General features: G+C 38.1%; 1 protein-coding gene across 13 annotated transcripts in view; it reads right to left on the bottom strand.

Annotated features, from left to right (window-relative positions):
• Positions 1-18808, bottom strand: part of NSD1 (nuclear receptor binding SET domain protein 1) — a 175691-nt gene that overhangs the window by 82034 nt on the left and 74849 nt on the right. For all 13 annotated transcript variants that reach the window (XM_043982055.1, XM_043982064.1, XM_043982057.1 and 10 more), the window contains 3 exons: positions 17842-17977; positions 13568-13740; positions 6627-9180 (listed from right to left, as the gene is read on the bottom strand). In XM_043982055.1, coding sequence (XP_043837990.1) covers positions 6627-9180; positions 13568-13740; positions 17842-17977 — 2863 coding nt within the window. The remainder of the gene's footprint in view (positions 1-6626; positions 9181-13567; positions 13741-17841; positions 17978-18808) is intronic.

The raw sequence follows: 18808 nt of genomic DNA, 5'->3' as shown, positions 1-18808 counted from the left end.
ATGGTCATGATCTTTTTTTTTAAGTGAGGCAATTGGGGTTAAGTGACTTGCCCAGGGTCACACAGATAGTAAGTGTTAAGTGTCTGAGGCCATATTTGAACTCGGGTCCTCCTGACTCCAGGGCCAGTACTTTATCCACTGCGCCACCTAGCTGCCCTTGTCATGATCTTTTTTTTATACTGTTTTACATATGTTTTCCAGGGTTATACATTTTGCAAAATGTATAAGGAACCATGAGAGAAGGAAGCTAAAGATTACAGATTTGGGTAAGAGGATGCTAGGAATACAGATTACATTATTGCTGTACATATAGCCAAGAGATTCAGAAGAGAATGAAATATTTGGAAAGTGGATTGCTAGTTAGAGTATTTGAGCACAGATTTTGGATTTCTGGACCTTAACTTCAAAGCACAAATAACAAGCTCCTGGACAAAGCTGAAATAATTATAAATGACAACAGAGACAAGAGATAGAAGTGTTACTCATTTCTTATGCTGCTTGTTTACTTGGCTAAAGAGAATGAGCTTTGGACTGAAAAGGACAACAAAAGTGGCTAATATGGAACTGAAACCAAAAATAATTGAAACCAAAGAAGACAAATAGCAAACGATAAGAGAGAGACCCTCAGTGTCCTGAATGAGTTCAAGTCCAGATGATCCTCAGATACTGAAATGATGCAAAACGTGGTTGCAGGCTCAGAGATCTTTGAAAGATCATGGCTATCTTCAAAAAGAGAGGAAAATGAGGGGGCAGTTAGGAGGCGCAGTGGATAAGCACAGGCCCTGGATTCAGGAGGCCCTGAGTTCAAGTCCAGACTCAGACACTTGACACTTACTAGCTGTGTGACCCTGGGCAAGTCACTTAACCCCCATTGTCCCACTAAAAAAAAAACAAAAAACAAAAAAAGAGAGGAGAATGGAGTCTGCTAACTACAGGAGACAGAGTTTGACTTAGAATCTTGGCAAAACTCTAGAAGATGTTATTTAAAAGATAGTAAAGAGATATCTAGAAAAAGAAGTAGTGATCAAAAGAGCATCATGACAGTTCAAGCCAGACTAATCCTTATTTCCCATTTCTGATGGAGTTACTCACCTAGGAGATCAGGAAAAAGCTATAAACCCACTTTACCCAAATCTTGGCAAAGGTTTTTATTGTCTCACAAGCTATTCTGGAAAAGATGGAGAGATGTGGGGCTACAATTGATGGAACTGGTTGAATGACTGGACCTAAAGAGTATTCATTAATTTTTCAAAGTCATCTCAGAAAGAGTGCCTCCATGGTTCTCTGCTTGCCCACGTGCTTCTTAATATTTTTATCAGTAATTTGAATATCAATGTAGATGTGAATATATATTAATCATAATATACTTAGTTCTTAATATATAAATATTAAATGTAAAGGGAGCACAAAGCTGCAAAGGATAACAAAGTCAAAATCTAAAAACACCTTTCCATAAAGTACAGGGTGGAATGTAACGAGATAAAATATAATAAGGGATAAATACATTCTTACATTTAGTTTCAAAAAATCAATTTCACAAATACAAGATGAAGGAGGCAAGTTCAACAGCAGTTTTTCTGAAAAAAGATCTGAAGGTTTTATGGACTACAAGATCACTATCAGCCAACTACTATCACAGCTAAAAAGGCGGATGTGATATTAGATAGCCTAAGCATACAGAGATAGAGACCTGCTATACTCTATAATCAGCTTAAAGCACCATATTTTAGGAAGAAAACTGCTAAATGACAGACTGTTCAAAGGAGGAAAACTAAAATGGTAAATGATTCTTTTTGAAGAAACTGGGATGCTTAACTCAAAGAAAAAGAGTCTAACTTTACAGAACAAAACTAGAAGCAATGGATAAATTAAGGTGCAGGAGCAGGCTACTTAATCTGAAGGGAAATTTTGGCCCAAGGTCAGGAAAAATTCCCTTGAAGATATAGCTGTACAAAAAAGGAAGGTGTTGCCTTAGGAAATAATAGGTTCCCTCTCACATGGAGCTTTTCAAGCAAAAGTCTGATGAACATTTACTTGTCAGAGCTATAGAAAAGATTCTAGTTCAGGTACAGATTGTACTACACTGTTGTTCAGAAAGGTCCCCGATTCTATAACCACTATAGGGTATATATTGTAGAAAATTCTTTTTCCACATATGGGATGAAATGGATAGCTAATGAAGTCCCTTCTAAAAATGAAACTCTTATATTCTGTAATTCTAACAAAATTCAATCCAAATTCTTTATACCCTTTTCCAATCAAGGTCCTCTATTATCTGGCCTCAAAAACAAACTTTCCAGACTTTTCTGGCACCTATCTCTCCTATGCTCTAGACAATATTAGCTATTTACTGTGAACCTCAACATACTTATTGCTTAACCATCTCTCCCCAACTCCCAAGAAATATCCATTTTTCCATTTCCTCAATGAAGCTTCTATGATGACCCCACCACAAATGATCTTTCTCCTCTGAACATCTATTAACACTTTCCAAATCTCTTTACAACTCCTGAAGTTATGTTGCTCTTTTTACCTTTTTCTCATGGAACATAACAGTGAAGCATTCAATCCATGGAAGAGGGCTCCAGCCCCAAATGAGATTCCATTTCCCCAAGTGACTCTCCAAAGCCTTAAATCTTCCTATAGCTAATGGAAATTAAACCAAAGGGAACAGAAAGGATCCTCTAGGGGAAGGAAAGGAAGCTGCAAAACATATGCCTTTAGATAGGTTTCCACTTACCAACCAAATATTTATGGCCAAATCCTTCAACCAACAGAGATGATTAAACAGATTCTTTTGCAGGTAGGGATTCTTTTTATATCTGTTCTAAATATTAATTCTGCACTACCATATTCTAGTTTCAGACAGTAATATAAATGGACCAAAGTGCTGAGTTAAGCAAATTTTACCAAAGTCTTTGTATTGTATCCTGCTAAATTTAACTACAACACACTTATAGCAAATGGCTTAGCTTTTAGAGTATGCATTTAAAACAAAAACATTCAGAGTAATACAACTCTCAATTTTATAGCACTACATGATTCACAAAAGAACCTTAAAACACAATCTCTCAACCAGAAAAGTGCGAGAGACTCAAGAGTAGGTTGCCCTGCCTACTACTGGTGGATTTCACTGTCAATTCCATTGCCCAGTATATATTCAGGATTACAATCCTCCCCATTAATTACTTCATAACTTTAGAAAACTGAAAAGCTGGTCTTCCTTCTTACAAAAAGAAGAGATTCTTGTTCGGCATCCTCAAAACCTCAGTGCACTTTTTTTTCCCCCAGCAACATTTATTTTGTTTTTCAGTTACATGTAAGGGTACTTTTCAACATTCATTTTCATAAGATTTAGAGTTCCGAATTTTTCCTCAGTGCACTTTTAAGCTATTAAAGCTTAGCACTCTTATTACTAAGCAAGACGATTTAGCTAAACAGTCAAGTTAAATTTCCAGATAAATTACCTATGTAATACTGTTATGAAGGCCATATTTTAGGAAGACTACTGATAATCTGGAAAGCATTCAGACTGCAAACTATACAGTGAAAGACTTTTGAAAGTATTCCACAAGAAGGCTGCCTGAAGGAATTGGGGGTAATTACCTGGAGAAGAGAAAGTTGGGGGAAGACAGAGGAGAAGACAGGACATGATAGCGCTTGAAAAGCTATCATGTAGAAGAGAGATTAGAGTTATTCTATCTGACCCCAGAGGGCAGAAGTAGGGGCAGTTGATGAATGTTGCAAAATGAAAATTTAGGTTTTTCGTAATAGGGAAAATTTCTTAAAAACCAGAGCTAAACAAAAGTGGAATACTAGCTGAGTAGCGAGTTCCCGGTCACTGGAGATCTTCAAGCAAAAGCTAAATAGCCATTCAGTGCTTGTGATATAGTAGGAATTCTTTCTTTGGAAATGGGTCTGACTAGATAGCCCTGAGGTCCCTCCCAACAATGAAAATTTGGTGATCCTATGTAAAATCTATCATGTGAATCCAAATTGAATTTTTAAAATATCTATTCTGAAAAAAACTGCTCTATCCTTTGCAAAACTAGTTTTTGCTCTGCGCTCTCCCTCAATAGCATCAAACAAAGTAAAAAAAAAATCTGTCCTATATAACTAGAAAAGGTGTGGTTTGTTACAGGAGAATTCAGACTAAAATAAATAGAAAATTTATTTCACAGTTGTGAAATTTTTTGATCCAAATAAATATCATAGGAAATTAGCCTACTCTTTCACTAGTCTTTTTTTTAATGCAAAGAACCCCCAAAAAAGTTCATCTGAGGTAAATGAGCACAAATACTGTAATGCATAACACAAGGGGGTGGAGAGTCAGCCTCTAGAGCATTCCCTCCATCTTCTGCTACTTGCCTTTCTCACAAATGAACTTCTAAGAGCTGTTTAATGAGAAAATAAAACCCCTCGTGATGGTGACACAGGGAGGCCTTAGATTCAATATATACTATTTAAGCTATTCTCTCTTGCTGGTTCAGCACACTCCCCTGCATTCTCATCCCTCCAACTTCAGTTAAAATCTTGGTTATTAAAAAAAAAAACATTTTCTCATATGATCATTACTTAAAACAGTGACTGGGTATTATAGTATTAAAATTCTGTAGCTTAACTACAATTTAAGTTCAATAGGCTTCTGATGGGTTGGGCTAGGAGGCCAGTCATTATTTCTTCCTATAAGAAACTGATCAATCAGAACATAATTCATTCTCAGCTTTGGAGAAGCATAATACTTTGAAACTGCCTCAAAATGAGGGAATTAATGCCAACCTACTTTGGTAAAAGTATTAAGAGGGGCAGCTAGGTGGCACAGTGGATACAACACTGGCCCTGGATTCAGGAGGACCTGAGTTCAAATCTGACCTCAGACACTTGACACTTACTAGCTGTGTGACCCGGGGCAAGTCACTCAACCCCCATTGCCCTGCGCCGCCCCCCCCCCAAAAGAAAATAGTCATTATCTTTTGGTACCACATACTCTCTCTACCATATTTCCTTGACAATTCAGGTAAATTCTATAATAGCTAATTTGTCTATTTTTTGAAGTTTCTATTAATTTTTTTTACATTCTTTTCTTTCTTTCTTTTGGTGAGGCAATTGGGGTTAAGTGACTTGCCCAAGGTCACACAGCTAGTAAGTGTCATGGGTCTGAGGCCGCATTTGAACTCAGGTCCTCCTGAATCCAAGGCCAGTGCTTTATCCACTGCACCACCTAGCTGCCCCTCTATAAATTTTTCAATGATGAAATGTATCACTTCATTCTTACTTCCTAAAAATATGACAGAGAATTTTCTGCCTAACTACAAACTAATACTCATTATTCTTCTCACATCTAAGTTCAGATTTAAATATTTTTTTAAATTAACTTTGCTCCCCAATAAGAATTTCATTCCTCACAACAGGAGGAATGGGCAAAAAAGCTGTTATAATAGCAAGACTATTTCTTCCAGCCCTCCTTTCTACTTGCTTAGACCACTGAAATAAAAAAAAAAAAAGTGGTGCAGTGGATAAAGCACCAGCCCTGGATTCAGGAGGACCTGAATTCATATCCCGCCTTAAGACACTTGACCCTTACTAGCTGTGTGACCTTGGGCAAGTCACTTAACCCTTGTTGCCCTGACGACCCCCCCCCCAATCAGCACCTTAGACCACTGAAATTAGCTTCCTATGTTGTCTTCCTTTAGCTTCTCAATTCAAAAAAACATCATATACTGTCAGTTATCTTCCTTTCATGTTACTCTGTACTCTACTACTCAATTCCTTGGAATCTGGCATCTCTCACAAACGGAATTTAATAAGACCTATTTCATAATTTTTTATACTATTTCCCCTTCATATAGTGTTCCAATCAAAGTGGTTATCTCCTCTTTCCCCTTCTTATTCTACCTCTATGTATTTCCTTGTTACAAAACCCATGGCTGGAATGAATTCCCTTACCCAACTGCATTTGTTAATGTCACTCTCCATTCCTTTAAGGGCTAAATAAAATGTTACTTCCTTCATGATAATGCCATGATGACCTGGTCCCAGGCCAGGTAGAGGTGGTCTTTCCCTTGTCACAGTTCTCTTAGCACTTTACATGAATCTTTTGCTGAAATTACAGTTTTCTGAATACCTCTTTTTTTCTCTATTAGTTTAATAGTAGGACCTATGTCTTATCTCTCACAGTATCATCAGCACATCTTTGTTGTGAGAAGTTGCTTAAAATAACTATTGGGACTGCATTTTCCATGGTAAGCAGGAATGGAAACCTCAGGCCTGGATTTCCCCAAACAAAAATCAGGGCCTCCAGAGTCACAAAGTTAATAAAGGTTACTTGCCATGGGGCAAAAAAAAAATGTTCCAGATAATTATAATTATTATATAAAATCAACTAAAAAATAAATAGAAATTTTTGAAAGGAAATTTATCATAAAGTTCCCTCAGTGTTGTATATAATAAGGCCCTTAAAATTTAGACCACACGTATAAAAGTGCCTATTTATTCTTAAAGAAGACTTCCTGATCTTAACATTTTCTATACACCTTTTGCATATAAATTCTCTTTTGGGAAGGGAGGAATAATAAGGCAAGAAAACACACCCAAGTCCACTTGTCATGCAGTTGTAAAGCTCTTACCTTGAGTGGAGAGCTCAGGCTGTGGAGGAAAACTGGAAAGCCCTGATTCTCTTTGCAGCCCATCACTGTTTGGCTGCTCACACACATTCAACTGTGGCACAACTACGTCTAAGTGACCCTCACACTTCTGTTGAATTTCTTCCTCTAGCACCTTGGAAGGGCTGGAAGGCCTATCCTCTGGGCCCTCATTCCCCTCCAGCAGAAAGTCACAAGGGTGCAGGTCCCCAAAGGCACTCTTTGAGTTCTTTTCCCTACTAGATCTACTGATGCGCTTACTGGTTTTAGCTCTGCTTTGGTTAAAACGCTGCCACCGCTTTTTGGGTGCCACATGGTTTACATCATTAGATTCATCACTCAGGGAGCTTTCACTGTTCATTTCCGAGTCCAGCTCTAGGACTTCCCCATTTTCAAAAGAGGGGCACTTTTCAGGACTTTTATCAGGGTCAGATTTTTTAACTTTGGGATCAAAATGGACATCAGAAAAATGTGCACCGTCTTCACCTGTTAAATGTTCCATTAATTGAAGAGACTGCTTTCTTTTTGAATCTGCAGGCCTGCTGCTTAGAGATTTATTTACTGAACCTGGAACATCTTTGCATTCACCCAGTGCAGTCTCAATGGTCATACTGGGTAGCTGGTTTAGCTTTCTTTTCCTTTCTGATTTTAAGTCTTTGCTCTCTATAGTGTCCTTTTCCCTTTGTGTCAAGAAGCCATCCTGCAGTTTGGCTGACTTGGCTCTTGCACAATTTCGTCGAGTAATACAGTTTGCTCGACGTTTGACAGAAGCAGTGAGCCTTCTTTTCTTAGCAAGCAATCCAGTTAAAGATCCGGATGACTCTCGGGTGAGAGAAGACTCACTCCCACCAGGATTTTGACAGACTGAGTCCTGAATACAATCTCCGTTGTTTTCAGCCTTATGGGTCAAGCCTCCTGAAACCAGGGACTTTGAACCACCTGCAGCACTGCTGCTGGAACAGTCCCCAAGACCAGGACTACGATAGGAGACCACATTTTGAGTAGTCATTAGCTGCTGTTCCTTGGTCTTACTATCATGCATATCTTTCAACATCATCAATAAGGTGCTGAATTTGTAGTTTGGCTCAATTGGCAAACGACTTTGACCAGATGAAGAAGGAAAAATGAAAGGTTTGTTTATTTTAGATGATCCAGAGTCATTTACGTCATCATTTAAGGATCTATAAGACAGTTCTTTCAACTCTGATAGAACATGTTTTACAACAGCTGTTTCAATTTCTGCAGAATCCCTGGGTTTCTCATGCATGTTGCTCAGTAGTTTTAGACTATCAAGCTTCCCACTTTTGACAACACAGTCTAAAGGAGACCCTTTGGAATCAGAAGAGCAGCACTTTAAGCTGAAATCCTCCTCTAAAACTGATGGTTCTACTGCAGGAGGGTTCTCTTTGTGTTTGCATTTTATAATCCTGGCTTTAGGCTGTTTGTTATGTTTTGATTGTAACAGAGGTTGATTAGTAAGCCCACTCTTTATAAAAGAATTCTCATGGGAAATGCTTTGTGGCATGGTATATGTGGTGGAAAGATTGTCGTTTCTGGCAATGATGGGCATTTTGGAATCAGAATCAGCACCTTGAGATTCTTCACTCCCAGGGTCAGGGGCTTTAGTACAATCTACCAAATGGTCTAGGCGTGAACTAGTTTTTCTAGACTTCTTTCTTGCTTTTACCCTAGTGTTCTTTGTGTGATACCTGGAATATTTAACCTTTTCATTTTTCTCCATAGGTAACTCACTTTCATTTTTATCAAAAGAGCCACTGATTTCTAGAGCACTTCCATCAGACTCAGAACTTTGGTCAACTGGGTCCAGATCACTGTCACTGCTCTCATCATCAGACGTGGTCCATAAACTGGCTGAATCACTTCTCTTTTCCTCATCACCAGCACTGATGTAGCACAGGTGGGATGATTTTGCACTGTGAACCATGCTACGGAGAGGTTTTTTTCTCTCCACAGAACTGCTGGAAATCAAAACACTTTCAAGAGGCGAATCATGATTTGAAGTCTCAAACTCTTTTTTCATAGTGGTTTTCCCACGTGAAGAAAACAAGTAGTTTGTTGTGGCATTGTTGGATGCTGCTGTAAGACTGCTTGCTATTCTGCATAGTTCAGTAGAAGCTTGTTTATCAGACACATCGCCAGAAATAAAGTTCAGGCTAAGAGTTTCTGTCGTCTTTTCCCTTCTTTCTTCCTTAAGAGCTTCAAATGGTATGCTGCTTTTTTTAATACTAGTCCTTTTGAGGCTTGTAGATCTCTTTCTGACACGAGATTGAGTGCATGGCTTCACCTTCTCATCTGAAGAGGTTTCAGAGTCGAAGGCTAGTGATTTCAGGCAGCCATTCAGTACTCGCTCATGCTCAGATTCAGGATCATTTGTACAGTCCTCAAAGGGCATATCTTCTTCACTGTCTAGTTTTGTTGAAGTTCTGATACGCTTTCTGACCTTAAAATCCTTAGGAGCATCTCGCTGCTCAGCAAGTCCAACGCTGGCTTCCCACTTACTCAAGATTTTCTTAGGAACCTTAAAATTTGAAAGAGGGAAAAAACAGAAGGTGCCATCACACATCAAAGAAAGTGACGAAAATGTCTAGTATAGCAATATCCAAATCTCTGAAAGCAAAGGTTGACTCATCCAAAGAGACACAATGGAAGAACTAAATAGATAATTTCTATTATTATACATTACTATGTAAAAATTGCTGTAATATTGGCTTTACTTTTGGGATGGTAAAAAGAAAAAAGTTCACTTTAAAGGTACCTCATTATATTTATAAAGTTTCAGTTTTAAATGATGACAAAGAGATGACTAGAATAAAGATGAGGTTAAAATTTAAAGAGACTGAAATGGGATGAACATTCATAGCTGGCACATGCTCTATTTCCTTTAGGATCCCCTCTCTCTTTCTAGATCCACAGGCTTCCCCAACAGCTTACAGAGCTTATCAACTATAGATAAAGCTCTACCTATACAAAACAAAGTGGGGGGGCGGGGGGAGAGAAGGGAGAGTGTGTGAAGATCCTTTTTACTACTGATTCAGGTGAAGTCAAAGCTATCATTTTCCTTCCAATCTTATACATTTCTTGCTCTGTCCATCTCCTGCCATGCATTCCTTTCCACAATGAGGTGGGGATAATAGATATGTTAAATATTTAAAGAAACACCTAGAAAGCCTCTTCCATCCATTTACCACAACCCCAAAAGACTTCTTACTTTTCTATTGATTACAAGAAACTGTTCCACCATATAATCTGTCATGTTGAAATGCCCACAAAAGGATAAAGCAAACCAGGAAGAGTATCCTTAACACTCAGGGATATAGATGGGGTCAACACAAGGGGATCCTCATTTTAAACCTAATATTATTACCCTAGATACCTCTTTCAAACTAACAACATGAGTGACTGGTTCTGAGGTTCCTGTACTATCAGAGGAAATGTTGGCTACAAGGAGACAAAAGAATGTACTTTCATGGAAAGGTGAAGGCTATCGTTAAGAGTAGAAATCCTATTTTTCAGCAATTGAGTGACCACAACTTGTTATAAATCACAGAGAAACCTACCTACAAAGAACTAAGGACAACAGAAAAAAATAATCAACATAGGATTAGAGATCAAGGACCTTAGTGATCTTTTAGTCTAGCTCCCTCTTCCCACAGATGAGATAACTAATGCATAAAGAGGTTAAATGAAGTGCCCGAGATCCTAAAAGTAGTAAGTGGTAATGAGAGTGAAAAAAATGGCTTCATTACCATGTTAAAGTACATGAAAAACAAACAATTTAACCTACTTTGGTCAGTTTCTCAACTGGGGCATATTAGTCAAATTCAGTATACTCTTCTCTTCATAAGTATTTACGGGAGAGAATTAGGAGGTCAAGGTAGTCCCACGCTATTAGTCTCCATGGGAAAAATTAAGGTATTCACTTAGCACGAGTGGAATTAATCAGAGAAAATGCAAGTTGTATTCTAGTTGGTTAACTCCCTAGGTAGTTTCACATAATTTGTATCTAAAGATAAACTTTGTATTCCACTACAACCTAGTTACACATGATATAACATGGCATGAGCAAAAAGGTTGGGAAAAAAGACCTAGATTCAAAGTTGCCTATTACAGTAACTAGCAGTGTAAGCTAGTCAGCTAAGTGGCAGAGTAGATAGAGCACTGGCCCTCTAGTCAAGAGAACCCGAGTTCAAAATCAGCCTCAGATACTTGACACTAACTAGCTGTGACCCTGGGGAAGTCAATTAACCTCAATTGCCTCAAACATCTGGGTCCATCTTCAGTTGTCATGATGGATATCTTGCTACTGGACCGAAATGGTTCTGAAGGAGAGAGTGAGGCTGGTGACTATGCACAGTCCTCCCTCAAATCCAACTCATTACAAGTCATGATATCACCTTCTAACATTATGGTCCTCTTCAAGAAGGAAGGAGAAACAACAGTGTAATTTAAAGATACTTCACTTCGGGGCAGCTAGGCAGCACAGTGGATAGAGCACCAACCCTGGAGTAAGGAGGACCAGAGTTCAAATCCGATCTCAGACACTTACTAGCTGTGTGACCCTGGGCAAGTCACTTTGCCCCAACCAAAAAAGAAAAAAAGACACTTCACTTCTTTGCCTTATGACTTATTTATTTAGACATCAATGGAATTATATAGGTAGTTTCTATAAAGGGGCTGAGCTCAAGAAAGAGATCATTTAAACGATGACATTGACAATATAAGTGCTATAAAAAAAGTGTGAAATATTGTACTGATAACTCAACCTTAAATGGATCATTTATTCACAAACAACTCAGCTATATGTATGTTTTTTAATTCTTAAATTCTTTGTTTTTAATTGGGGCAATGGGGGTTAAGTGACTTGCCCAGGGTCACACAGCTAGTTAAGTGTCAAGTGTCTGAGGCTGGATCTGAACCCAGGTCCTCCTGAATCCAAGGTAGGTGCTTTATCCACTGCACCACCTAGCTGCCCCTTAATTCTTCAATTCTTACTGATTCTTCTATCCTTGTTGCAGTTTCACAACATAAGCAAAGCCACTGAAATGATTTAAAAATTTACCAGCTCTCTGATCAATCACCATAAATTCATCTGCCTCAAAATTAGACTACTCAAGGCAAAGATAAGTTTCAAAGATGGTTTGAACTACTTCTGAGGTTCTGTCAAGTAGTGGCAGCATGGTATAATGTGGAGTAAAATGGATTTGGAATCAGAAGAAAGGAAGTAAGATCCAAGTTCTACTCCTCATTTAACCTCAGTTTCCTTATTTATAATAAGTGCACAGGGAGGCAGCTAGATGGCGCAGTGGCCCTGGAATCAGGAGTACCTGAGTTCAAATCTGGCCTCAGACCCTTGACACTTACTAGCTGTGTGACCCTGGGCAAGTTCACTTAACCCCCATTGCCCCACCCCACCCCACCCCCAAAAAAAGCAATCTCTTTAGGGGCAGCTAGGTGGCACAGTCGATAAAGCACTGGCCCTGGATTCAGGTAGACCTGAGTTCAAATCCAGCCTCAGACACTTGACCAAAGACAAAAGTAATCTATCATCATAAATGAAGTTGTCTAGGGAAGAAAGAGACTGGAAAACCAAAGTATTCTCATGTTTTTAAAGACAGACATTAAAATGGAATCAAGTTAATTCTCCAGTCAGTAAATAGTCCCAAAAATTAGTTTATTCCTTTTATTGCTCTAATTTCAGACTTTCCAAGGAACTTTCTAACTATCAATGTTTTTTCCCCACTACAGCCTACTGGATTGGATTGATACAAGCCAAATACTCAACATTTCAACACCTATGGGTATAAACTGAGGATCAGAATCCTGGTGAATATAAAAATAACCAAGGAGCCTTTAACCACAACATTACTGCTAAGGTTAAAGCAATGTTAGAATGCCAACTCCCTGAGTCCTTCACCTTTAGAGATGCAGGCTACCATCTACCATTTCCACTGTCTTGTGAGCAACAAGACTGTTCTGGACAGTTTGAATATCATGTTGAATGAGGCATTTCCTATTATCTGTCTTGGGGAACTTAAATAGTTTTCACTGTATGGAGACAGAATATGTGCAAGTGTTTCTTTAAAAACACCTTTCAATTAAAGAATTGAGTAATTAATTAGAATTAGTGAAGTAGCTACACACACACACACACACACACACACCTGGAGTCAATAAAAGCAATTTTACTACTCCCTTTTCCCTCCCATCTACCAAAATTCCTGTCAAAGCTGAGTGACTTCTCAAGATTAGATCTTCAAATTGAGAAACAAAAATGTAGCAAGCCAAGAAAAACTACCTCCCCAATATTTTCTTTAGACATCTTAGAAAACGTACATTAAAACGAGCTATTTAGCAGCACAAAAATATAATATATAATCAGAAAGCCAACAAAACATCTTCCTAATATGTTAAAAATAGTGGACCCTCCCTTTATAAAAATTAGAAAAAATTACAAAATGCATTTATGAAATGAGAAGTGATAAATCTTATTGATGTCCTCTTTCATGGAAAAATGTCTCCATCTTGTGGGCTTTTAGGAAAATGCTGCTATGACACCAAACTCGGGAATTTTCACCTCTATAGACTTGAATCTTCTTTAAAGTTACTACCAACGGAATAGATATGGCTTTAGATTCTCAGTAGCTCTACAAAAAAAAAAAAAATTTCAGTGGCTCTATGGTATGATAGGTCCTTTCCAAGCCAAAAAGGCTTTTAGAAGGATACCTGCTGTGTTAAGAACCAACACGAATGTGGCAGAATTAGCCACAAGTTTTGATTTTTAGGGCCAAATGAATTTATGAAAAATCTACTGAAGCATGGAGACACTGATCTATGTCAGGGCATTCACAATGATGTAATCATAAATCATCTGAATTTTTTTAAAAAAAAGAAGATCTTAACTTTACCTTATGTCTATAGCCTTTTTCTTTCTGTTTGCCTCTTCTCCTCAGTACAGGAAGCTCTTCAAATTGATGTCTTCCTTCAAATAGGACAATCGATTTTCCTGCCACCCAGGCTTTTTCAGACGGGTCTCCTAAGGCTTCCACGTAGTATTGCCGATAAGGCCTCTGGCTGGAAACTAGTGAAAGACATGGTTCTGTTTTATCTCAAAAAGGTGAATGCTAAGCACAAGAAAATCATGAAAATGGCAAAGCCTCATTCCGTTTATTAAAAATATTTCAAAAAATTTCCCGAGAAAGGGCAGAAATACTCAATTGAACTTTTTCATTATTAAGCACCCATTTATAAGTTATTTTACTAGAACTATGGGGATGAATTCCCCACCCTTCAGAGGAAAACAGTTAACTGAAGTAAGCTTATATTTACACATAAATAAGGCACAATGCACAACAACACATTGGATTAGTACTATGGAGAAGAGCTAAGAGCAATGAGATACTACTCTTAGATATAAGAAAAGGATGGGGACTGGAAGAAAACATTCCAGAAAGGAAAAATATTATGAACAAAGCAAATAAATATCCTGGGAACAAAGAACAGTTTAGTTGGATTGGAACATAGTACTTGTGAAAAGAAAATAAATGTAGACAAGATTAAAGCCAGAGCACAGAGATCTTTGAATAGGGAGTCACATATTCAAAGTAGGAAATCAAAAAAAGAATACTCTTCAGTGAATTGGGCAGTGGGGGAGGGGGGGGAGGAGAGGAGGGTGTGAGGGGAGAGTAGAGAGGGATGATAGGGGACCAAAATAAGACATTAAGAAAGGCACTTAGAGGGGCAGCTAGGTGGTGCAGTGGATAGAGCACCGGCCCTGGATTCAGGAGGACCTGAGTTCAAATCTGACCTCAGACCCTTGACACTTACTGTGTGACCCTGGGCAAGTCACTTAACCCCAATTGCGAAGAAGGAGGAGGAGGAAGAAGAAAGGAGGAGGAGGAGGAGGAGGAGGAGAGCAGCACTTAGGGGCAGCTAGGTGGTACAGTTGATAAAGCACCAGCCTTGGACTCAAGAGGACCTGAGTTCAAATCAGACTTCAGATACTTGACACTTACTAGCTGGGTGACCCTGAGCAAGTCACTTAACACTCACTGCCCTGCAAAAAAGGGAGGGAGGTTGGGGCAGCTAGGTGGTGCAGTTGATAGAGCACTGGCCCTGGAGTCAGGAGTACCTGGGTTCAAATCCGGCCTTAGACACTTAACACTTACTAGCTGTGTGATCCTGGGCAAGTCACTTAACCCCAATTGCCTCGCTAAAGGAAAAAAAAAAAGGGAGGGAGGGAGGGAGGGATGGAAGGAGGGAAGGCAAGCACTTAATAAGAAAATGCTATATATTACAGTACACAAATTCTTGATGAGTACTACAGGATAGCATGTCATGCAAATTAAATAGACCAATACATTGATTACACAGTGCTACATATTTTACACCAGTGAAAAGTCTGAAGGTGAGGCAATCATAAAAATAAGAACTAATCAGCAATCAATGCATACAAAGCCTAAATGGCTGGTCTTTTTATGCCATAATAGAAGGAATAGCATCATCTTAATTTTTCATGGGATTCAACAAGCAAGAATGCATTTGGGGGGCGGCTAGGTGGTGCAGTGGATAGAGCACCGGCCCTGGAGTCAGGAGTACCTGAGTTCAAATCCGGCCTCAGACACTTGACACTTACTAGCTGTGTGACCCTGGGAAAGTCACTTAACCCCAATTGCCTCACTAAAAAAAAAAAAAAGTAACTAAAGTTCAAAGGTAATCTCCATTGCAAATACAAATAGCTGTGATTATTTTCTAAAATCTCCATTGCAATCAGAATAGTAACCAAGCAGAGAGGATTCATGTAAAATTAGAACGTTTTTAAGAGCAGTTGCTATTTCTTCACAATGCAAATGAAGTAGCTTTATGACCTTGGACAAGTCACTCCTTCCTTCCCTGTGGCTTAGTTTCCTTACCAGGAAAATGAGGGAGTTGCTCTAGATGATTTCTAAGGCTCCTTTTAATTCTTACATTGTAACTTTTAAATCCCTACTAACTCTCATATTCTACTACGGTCTGTTAAAAGGTCATATGCAGTTCTTTTTTTTTTTTTTTTTTTTTGCGGGGCAATGGCGGTTAAGTGACTTGAGGCTGGATTTGAACTCAGATACTCCTGAATCCAAGGCCGATGCTTTATCCACTGCGCCACCTAGCTGCCCCCCTATGCAGTTCTAACATTTTGGTTTCTGGGGTCCTTTCTTTTTCTAACTTTCTATAAGTAGACTCCTAAAGGTTTGATTATATTTAGCTGAAATGAATGAAAAAACCCATATATTTTATAAAAGTTTGATGCTGACATTTAAAGTAGATTATTCCTCACTTCTCATTATTTCTTTTTTTCTTTTTCTTTTGTGGGGGCAATGAGGGTTAAGTGACTTGCCCAGGGTCATACACCTAGTAAGTGTCAAGTGTCTGAGGCCGGATTTGAACTCAGGTCCTCCTGAATCCAGGGCCAGTGCTCTATCCACTGCACCACCTAGCTGCCCCTATTTATCATTATTTCTTAAAGAACAAAGAAAAATGTGGGAAATCAGGTTGAATGATTAGCACTAAAACCTTTTTACTGTGATAATTTTTTAAAACAATTTGGCAGATTCTTTTAATCAATTTAAATGCAAGGTTATGCAGTTATAAAAATGGTTTCAAATTTTAAGTTCAGAGTCACCTAAAGCAAGCTCAAACTGAAAACAGCAAAAAAAGTTTCATCCAGAAAAGGAATTTCTTATGTCTTTTATTTATACTTTCAAATCTACCACCATACTTTCTGATTCATTAAAAATTATTTTTTCCAAAACTAAAAGAATCCTACCAGAATCTGAATACTAAGTTGAAAATGGTAACTGCAAGAGAAATATGTCTTCAGCAACCAGGAGAGTAATTTAAATGGCCATAAGATTAAAATCAAGGGAATGTAAAGTACAATAAAGTTTTAGAATAACATTAATTTTTCATATAAATAGGACACACTTTGAAAGCTTCTCATTTTAAGCTACGCAAATTTTTTTCATATAGTTATTTTCATTGGCTGTCATTCTGCATGGCTATATGCCCCTGATACAAACTGAAGAAGGCAGACACAGTTCACTCTACCTGAATATAGTACATGTATGGGTTGGGGAAAGAAGATGGGGTGGAATTACTGCAATGTTATCATCTAATTCTACAACATGAAATTAACAGAATTATAGGACTTATCACTGGGAAGATACGTTTACAATCATCTAGTCCAATCACTTTATTTTACAAATCAGAAAACTGAGGTCTAAAGAGAAGTGGTCTGTTTACAGTTACATATAGATAATAAAGAGCTGGTTATCTGAATCCAAATCCTAACCCCAAACCCTACTATATACCATTCAATCTCACAGTTCTTATGAACTTAAGGAACTTTTTGCTAACATGCTAAACATATCAATAAAAAATTGCTCAAAGGAGTTATACCAAACTGTTAACCTGAATAAAACAATTTCAAGGGCATAACCTTGATAATCAATATACTAAGATACAAAAAAAAAAGTTTCAGATCGAAATGGGTTCTATAAAATATGTAGGAAAGTAAGGTGTATCAGTTGACAATGACTACCTAGTTGTGTGCCCTCACAGAAGTCACCTTATATACAGACAAGTGCAGCAGCATTTATGGGAAAGGAGTCAGAGGACTTAGACTGAAGGTGTAGGAGGGGAGTCATTTTCTAATCTATAACACAGGGACTATAATATTTGCATTATTTTATATCACAAGGTGGGTAAGGACTTTAATAAACCTTAAAGAACTATATAACCATATGGCTCTCATCATTACCATCATCAAAAACTACTTTCTGTAAGTGAAACAACACTTTGGGCCCTTTTTTTTTTTTAAGAGGGAAAAGAACACCATGACCAAATTTCATCATGAAATACTGAAAAAAAAAATTCCCTCCCTATCTGTTAAACTAAAATTCTAATTCAGTAAAAATACAAATTCAGGGCAGCTAGGTGGCGCAGGATAGAGCACCGGCCTTGGAGTCGGGAGTACCTGAGTTCAAATCTGACCTCAGACCCTTAACACTTACTAGCTGTGTGACCCTGGGTAAGTCACTTAACCCCAATTGCCTCACTAAAAAAAAAAAATTTTTTTTAATTAAAAAATACAAATTCATCAGTCTATAGAAAACTATCTTGTAGGATCAATTATAAGCATTACCTTTCATTTTTGAGTGAGTGTTCATCAATGGATCGCAACAAATTCTGCTGGGCCACCATGGACGTCTGTTGAATTTTGCCCAGACAAGTTGTCCAACTCCGTATTTCAAGGGAGCAGGCTTTTTCTTGGGTTGACACTTTGGGCAAACAAAACAGGGGTAAGTCAATAAGATGGAAACATTTTACAAAGACATCTTCTAATAGTCAGAGAAATACACAACTGAAAACAAAATGTGAATATAACCCTGCCATGCTTAAATTTCAGATGATAATGATGTGACATGGAACAACAGACATCCCTCTTGGTTCATAACAGTAATTGTAAGTACTTCAATATTTTTAAAAACCTATGACTTCATTCATCTGGGGATTCTCCAGATACACCTCAAGTTAAATGGTAATCTTTCTATATCTTAGTAGATTTAAGGGCCTAAAAAGTTTATCACATCCCCCAATTGATATAATGGTCGGGGGCAGCTAGGTGGTGCAGTGGATAAAGCACCAGCCCTGGATTCAGGAGGACCTGAGTTCAAATCTTGCCTCAGACACTTAACACTTAGTAGTAGTGTAACCCTGGGCAAGTCATTTAACCCTCATTGCCCAGCCAAAAAAAAAAGATAAATGCTCAAAGGAAATGAACAGGCAGTTTTCAGACAAAGAAATCAAAGTTACCTATAGTCATAAGAAAAAAAATGCTCTATATCACTACAGATCAGAAAATGCTAATTAAAACAATTGAGATACCACCTTACACCTATCAAAGTGGCAAATATAACAAGGAAAATGTTGGATGTTGGAGGGGATATGGGAATACTGAGACACTAATTACACTGTTGGTGGAGTTGTGAAGGGATCCAACTATTCTGGAGAGCAATTTGGAACTGTGTCCAAAGGAATATAAAATTGTGTGTACTCTTTGACCCAGCAATACCACTGCTAGGTTGATATCCCAAAGACAATCCCAAAAA

This window comes from Dromiciops gliroides, chromosome 2 (genome assembly GCF_019393635.1).
Source record: "Dromiciops gliroides isolate mDroGli1 chromosome 2, mDroGli1.pri, whole genome shotgun sequence".
In the NCBI taxonomy this organism is placed as follows: Eukaryota; Metazoa; Chordata; class Mammalia; order Microbiotheria; family Microbiotheriidae; genus Dromiciops; species Dromiciops gliroides.
Note: the sequence above shows the minus strand (reverse complement) of the source record. Positions and strands in the feature narration are given on the sequence as shown.